The 6,766-nt window shown below is 40.7% G+C and overlaps 1 protein-coding gene across 3 annotated transcripts in view; it reads left to right on the top strand.

Annotated features, from left to right (window-relative positions):
• The first annotated feature begins 269 nt into the window (after nt 1-269).
• LOC144693723 (period circadian protein homolog 2-like) overlaps nt 270-6,766 on the top strand; it is a 77,894-nt gene continuing 71,397 nt past the window's right edge. For 2 of the 3 annotated variants that reach the window (XM_078563662.1, XM_078563660.1), the window contains exons 1-2: nt 270-344; nt 6,185-6,446. In XM_078563662.1, coding sequence (XP_078419788.1) covers nt 6,199-6,446 — 248 coding nt within the window. In that variant the 5' untranslated portion in view covers nt 270-344; nt 6,185-6,198. Of the gene's footprint in view, nt 345-1,971; nt 2,372-6,184; nt 6,447-6,766 lie in introns of those variants that run through there. The other variant, XM_078563661.1, reaches the window with a different exon arrangement.

Genomic DNA, 6,766 nt, shown 5'->3' with positions numbered 1-6,766 from the left:
GAAAGCAATCAGTAAAGCTGACGGATGACTCTCGCTTTGGCAGCAGCTGGCTGGGCGGTGATGCTTGGAAGCCCGAGGACAAACACATTGGAATCCACGTGAGGGTTGTGTAGCGAGAGTGGCAGATTGTCAGATGGAGAGGCCAATGGCAGCGCGCCGACCAGCAACCTCCCTGACGTAACAATGGTCTGGCTCCCCAGGCACGGAGGCTGCGAGCCAATGGGAAAACTGGGGGGCCGGACTTGTCACGTTCCCTGGTGCGTGCTGCCGCGCGAACCAAGTGGAACATTGCGAGCAGAGCGGATTCCCATTCTGTTGGTAGTGAAAGGCAGCAGCTGAAAGCGGTAAGCTTCTGTGTTTTACCTTAGCATGAAGTTCTTCATACGGGTGTGGAAAATGTTAGTAGTTGTTCTTTCCTGACACTCTGGATTGTTGAATTAAATGCGCACCTGATGATTCTGGTTATATGGGCTTTTCGCTTTCTAGGATGACTAAATCCGCTGTAGTCAGAATGATTTGGTATTTGTGGTTTTAATAATTGGTTTGGATCCTTGCGTTTTATACAACTGTTACATAATCCCATCAGTGCTGAGAAATGTGTTGATGTGATCGTGCTCACAAACAAGATTTTCTATTCCTCATCATGAGGTTACATTTATTGGTTGTGAAGCACTGTTTGCATATTGCACACACACACCCAGGTAAGCTACCTTTTTTGGCAGTTGCAAATGCAATGTTATGTTTACTTGTTTTGATCAGTTTTGTTCCCGAAGTTTTTTTTTTGAACTGCAATGCTTTGAGTTATATGATCTCGTTATTTTAACGAGCGGCAGAGGGAGAGACAATCCAAGTGTATTTGTCAATTTTTTTTTCATTTGGTCGAAGTCCAAGGGATTCTTGTTTACAGCTGTTTGAACCTAAATCAAGGTTAGTGTTATGCAGCTTATTTTTTTTAACTTGCTGATACATTTTCAGGTTTTTTTTGTGTTCCATATGGAAAAAATGCGGTCGAGAAAATGCTAATATAGTATTTTTAAAGGAGTCTTCAGATCAGACAGCCCTTAGTTTGGCCATTTCATAGAATCTAACAACACAGGAGGTCATTCGGCCCGTTCTGTCTGTACAGAACTACCCAATGGTCCCACTCTCCCGCTTCCCCATTTGGGTGCGTGAGTAAGAGTAAATTTGACTAAATAAGTTTTGGGATCCCTCGTGCTAAAAGTTGAGGATGGACGGTTTATTCCAGACAACTAGATCACAAGTGATACATGTGTGATGTGCGCTAATTACATAATGACTGCAACTATCCAGAATTATGTGTTATCATCATCTTCTACCACTTTCTTACTAAGGTACTGTTGGCATTATTTTTCACAGTAGTGCCAGTGGGAGGGAGGCTCACTGTTGTTAAATTATGGTAATTAGAGCTGTATGTGCCTGTACTCCATTGAATCCTTGAAGCTGCTCAGATGACATTCATGACTAGGAAGAGCTGGCTATTCTGTCGGCTCTTTCCAGTTTTTAAGGTTAATATAATTTCAGGAGTTTTTTTTACATTAACATTTTCTATTTCTTTTTCAGTTGGGCTTTGTATGATTAGGTGTGATATCGTAATTATTGAACATCATTAAGCTAGTAAGATCACCTCTTCCAAGTGCCAGTAGACCAGTCTTTTACTGCAACTTTGATAGTGGATCAACAACCAAGTAGCACCCAAGCGAGCAGTTCTGTGACACAGGACTCTGTGCTCTACGGGCTGTTCCCAGGGACACACACCGAGACAGACATCAACTGCAGCTGGAGGATCATCAACTCTGTGAAAGCCGCTCTTTGGTCTGCCTGAAACTTGTTGGTCTTCCAGCGCAAAGAGTTGTCCCCAACCGAGTGTTGCAGGCTGGCACATTCCAAAGTCCAGGACTACGTGCTGCAGAGACGCACTAAAGCTTGGGGCAGCCGCCGCAAAGGCGCAATGGGGAAGGGTCGCTGTCTAAGACCTTTCTGCCACAGTGCACCGAGGGGCTGGGAACTATTGAGAGCCCCTCGGACTGTATGGCTCATAATGAATGTCTGCAAATGATTGTAATATTCATTGATTGTATTGATGCACCTTGTGATACATGTTGTAAAAGTTGAATGTGATTGTACTTTTGTGATGGTGATTTTGAAATGGTTTGGAATATTCTTCCAGATATTTTATGAATAAAGTATATTTTTCCAAAAGAAAAGTAGCAGCCAAGTGATTGTTGCTGCAGGCATAGTAGGAGCAGAGTTAATTCTTAACATGATACAAAGTTTATTTTCAGAAACAGCCGTTGCATTACTGGTTAATGAATGTGGAAAATCTGAATGCTCACATTTTCTTAATAGAATTGTAAGTACATTTCTGCATCAAAAGCTTCTATGTATCTTTTGGTCTCCCATTATTTCTCTATCCTTCTATTAGAGGGTGGAGAAATCCTCTGATTTCTCCATAGGATCAGATCTTGTGGCGATGTACTACATTGTATAAGTATAGTTTTGAGGAGCTTCATAGTGAAGCAACTTATTTCTATAAATTGGTTAACTTCAAGATGAAGTATGATTGATAGACCCTGAGTGAAGTGGCAATTAAATTAATTTAACAGAATCAGATAATCTCCTTGGATTAGCTCTTAATCCAGAAAGATAACCTTGTGATTGGATGGCTGTGTGTGCTATACTTGGCTTATTATATTTTAGTTTCAGTTTACCTATAATTGTCATGATTCATACTGTTGGTGGGTATTGTCATGGTAGTTTTCTCTGGACTTATATTAAAAATACTGTCAGTATTTAAAGTTACACCCAATACAATTTATTATTGCCAAAATAGAAGATGTTGCTAGGACTTGTTCATAGTAGCTTGTTTTCTGTGTGATCCATTGATTGGAATTTCTGTCGGAAGCAATAGATCGTCCAGTTTCTTGTTGATCAATGTGTGCGTTGTATACTGTCCAGTAGTATTTTTGTGCTTTGTTTAAACTGTCATGGTCAAAATTAACGTTGATCTTGGTGGAAGAAAGTGTTATACCCATAGAATATTTTACACGCAAGAGGTCTGTTTGGATTTGCATGATGCTGTGTTTGATTATGGCAGCACTTACTGCTATGTGAGGGGGGGGGGGGGGGAAAGATTTTGTTGAAAGTATGATCCTAGACCTAATTTGCCATCTATTGTCTTAGAGGAAAAATAATTCCATCTTTCAAAAAAAAAAGTGACACATGCAGCAAGACAGTCTGCACCTGTAAAGAGGAAAGACAGACCATGACATTTCATGTGTAATGTTTAATCGAACTATTGGTTCTGAAGAAAGGTTACACAGCCAAAATGTCAAACTGTCCTTTATTTTTACAGTTACTGTTACCTACTGTGACTATCCTAAAGTCCACTGATATACTGTGATTGATTTCCCTTTATATTGTTGTAATGTTGATGTTCAGTCTTTGCAGGTTAAGCAGTGAAGCATAAATTAAGTTAACATATCGCTAGGTTGTTGGGCCAGGAATGATTCTGTAGCCAGTGGTCTGTTTCAAAATGATAGACTTAAAGCTGTGCCATTGCATACTGCTTCATAAATTTGAGAACTTTAATTATTTGATAACCAGTGCTGGAAAATAAATTGGTTCAGCAAAAGAAAAGAAGCCAGGGAATACATCAGTCTTTAGTTATTGGCATGGTTAGGTAAATGTAGCAGCTATTGTGTCATTAATGCCTCAAACAGCTGTGGCATGAAATACCTGGTTAATCTATTTTTTGATTCTTTTTGGATACAAACAATTATTTGCTTTTGTGAGATGTCGGTGTCACCGGCAAGGCCAGCATTTATTGCCCATCCCCAAATGCCCCTGAACTGAGGGCTTGCTAGGCCAATTTCAGAGGGCAGTTAAGAGTCAACCACAATGATATCAGATTTCCTTCCCTAAAGTATATTAACGAACCAGATGGTTTTCACAACAATTACTGATAGTTATCATGGCCACCATTACTGGAGCATTGGGCAGAATTTTTCCGTCGGCGATCTGGGGGCGGGGCCCACTTGCCGATGTGAAAATGACACGGGATGACATCAGGGGGAACCCCCGACGTCATCCCGCCCTATTTAAATATTCAGAAAGGTGGGTGGACAGTGCAATCAGCTGTCTGTCCGCCGACCTGTCAATGGCCAATTGAGGCCATTGACAGGATAATTAAGCCAATTAAAGGCTCTGCCCGTCCAATTTTAAGGCTGGCGGGCAGGACAGGAGCCCCAGTGGGCTTCTGAAAAAACATGAAACCTCATCCACCGGCAGGATGAGGTTTCATGTCTGTTTTAAAAACCTTTAATAAAGTTTATGTGATATTTATTAACATGTCCCATCTCGTGTAACATTGTTGCATGAGGGGGACATGTTAATTTTTTTATTTTTCTATTTTTGAAGTTTATAAAACTTTCAGTGCTCTCCCTGAGGCAGCACTTAGTCTCAGGGAGATGAGCGCTCTTCTACGCTCTCTGACAGTTGGAGAAACCCTCCCCCCCCCCGCACAGGGAGTGCATAGCGCTTCCCACCGGGCAGCCCGCCCACTCAAAATGGCGGCAGGGCCTGTTTCATCGGCAGCGATTGGCTGCCCGCCTGCCGCCGAGCTGGTGGGGCCCGCCTGCCCATCAAGGACAAAATTCTGCCCATTGTATTCCAGATTTATTAATTGAATTCAAATTCCACTAGCTGTCTTGGTGGGATTTGAACCTAGTGCATTAGCCTGGGCCTCTGGATTACTACTCCAGTGACATTGCCATTGTGCCACCATCTCCTCTTGAATGGACTGCAGAACCACTATTTACAATTTAAATTACAATTTGTTCTCGTGACTAATATAATTTTAAAAGGGAATTGGATAAATATTTTGTCAAGTAATCTTTTTTTTCAAAAGTATGTAATAGTTCAAATTTGATATCGCATAAAATGCAATACTGTTCAGTTTTTTTCAAGAGTATGCGGCACGCTGAGGTGCTTCATTACACTTAGAATTAAAGGTTATATTTACAATATGCAGTTACATTTCATGTCAAACATTCTCTGATGCTTACAGCCCAAGGATTTTTCCACAGGTTCCAGTGCCTTAGAAAGATTGTGGCTTTTTCCCATTGAACCTGAATAAATATTTATTTGAAACAGAAATGTACATGCTATGAAGGAATGGGTAGAGAAATGCAGATTCAGCATAGAGCCAAGTTAAATAGCTTCACCAGTACTGGCATTATGGACTGAGAGGCACTTCCTGTGATGTAATATCTATGGAGCAATCTTGCCTTGAGTTAACCCCCTGAATTCCAAGCAGATTTGCTACAATGCAGATGTGCATTTTTAAGTTTTTAAATTGTATTGTGGAATGCAGACCTTTATTTTGCCAATGTTTCTGTTATGGGAAAACCTTGTACGGAACTGTGATGGGCTGGAAATTCTGAGTGGTATGAAACTAATTGGGCAACCTCAAATCTGTTACAATTTAGAGAGTCCACATCTTTAAAGCTTCTCAAAATGTGGAACAAATGTTGGCACTTAAGCTGACCACATGGATGGCGGATGTAGGAAATTGGGAAAGTGTCAAACTGGAACCAGCTACTCCACTGCAGCTGGAGTTGAAGCATAGTGTTAAGGCATATAAGATGGAGCTTTCTCTGATCTTGGCATGTTTGACACTGGGTACCAGAGTGTTCCATTCCCCACCATTGATTGACATGGCCTCACATGTGCTATCCCATTCCAGGCTGATGTCACAGAACTGGAGTTGCATTTCTCCCCATGCACTCCCGTTCTTGCTTCCAGAGTTTGTGTCTGAAATTATACCTGTTTTAGAATTATTAATGTTCTTTGGCTTTTTGAAGTTTATAGTTTTATGGTCGTTCTAGGGAGTTTACTTTGGTGAATGAAAAGCTGCTGAGTATACAAAAAAAACTATGATTGGAGGGGATTAAAATTGGGATAATGTGACTTTAAGTTTGATTTTTGTGACCTTGTACAGATCATTATCAATCCTGAAAATAACCTTTGGTTGCTTCCTATTTTCACTGCTGGCAGAGAAAATGCACAACTTTTGTCAGTCCCCAGGAGAAGGACATTGAACAGTATATTTCTGATCTCCATCTTAGTTACAGTAAAAATGTTTCTTCCTATTCTCCCTCCTTAGACTGACATCAGAAAATGGCCACTTATTCTGAACCTGGATTCCAAAAGGCTGAGTTGGTCCTGCATTCAAATAGCGCTAATATTCAGGATCAAGCACAAGATCAGGAAGTGCAGCAGTTGCATGATGATGTGGAGATGAAAAGCAATGGCTCAAGTGGCACTGATTCAAATGGGAATGAATTTTCAGAGGGCTCGAGCAGTAGTGCCAGCCAAAATGGAAAAGATTCAGCTTTACTCTTGGATTCATTAGAGAGCATCAAAAGGTAGAGAACTGTACAATTGTATTTAAAGCAATACGTAACACAATTGCTGCTCCACTTTAAAGGGGCTGTGCTACCGGAAGTGGGGGATTTAGTTGTGTATGGTACAATATGTTTGCCAGTCAATCCACCTGTAAACACTATTGATATTGACACCAATTTATACTGGACTTTCACTTTGAAATTAGGCTTGTTGAGTGTTTCATTGTGGAATTACACTGAATACATGTCAAAAAATGCTAAGGTTTTGTTTGACACTTTTGTTGATCTTTGAGCTGAACAACTAACATTGAAAGAGTTAGTAGTAAGAATAGGTTTACCAC

The sequence above is a fragment of the Cetorhinus maximus genome, chromosome 19, assembly GCF_964194155.1.
Source record: "Cetorhinus maximus chromosome 19, sCetMax3.hap1.1, whole genome shotgun sequence".
NCBI classification, from domain to species: Eukaryota; Metazoa; Chordata; class Chondrichthyes; order Lamniformes; family Cetorhinidae; genus Cetorhinus; species Cetorhinus maximus.
This window is presented reverse-complemented; position numbering and strand designations above follow the sequence as displayed.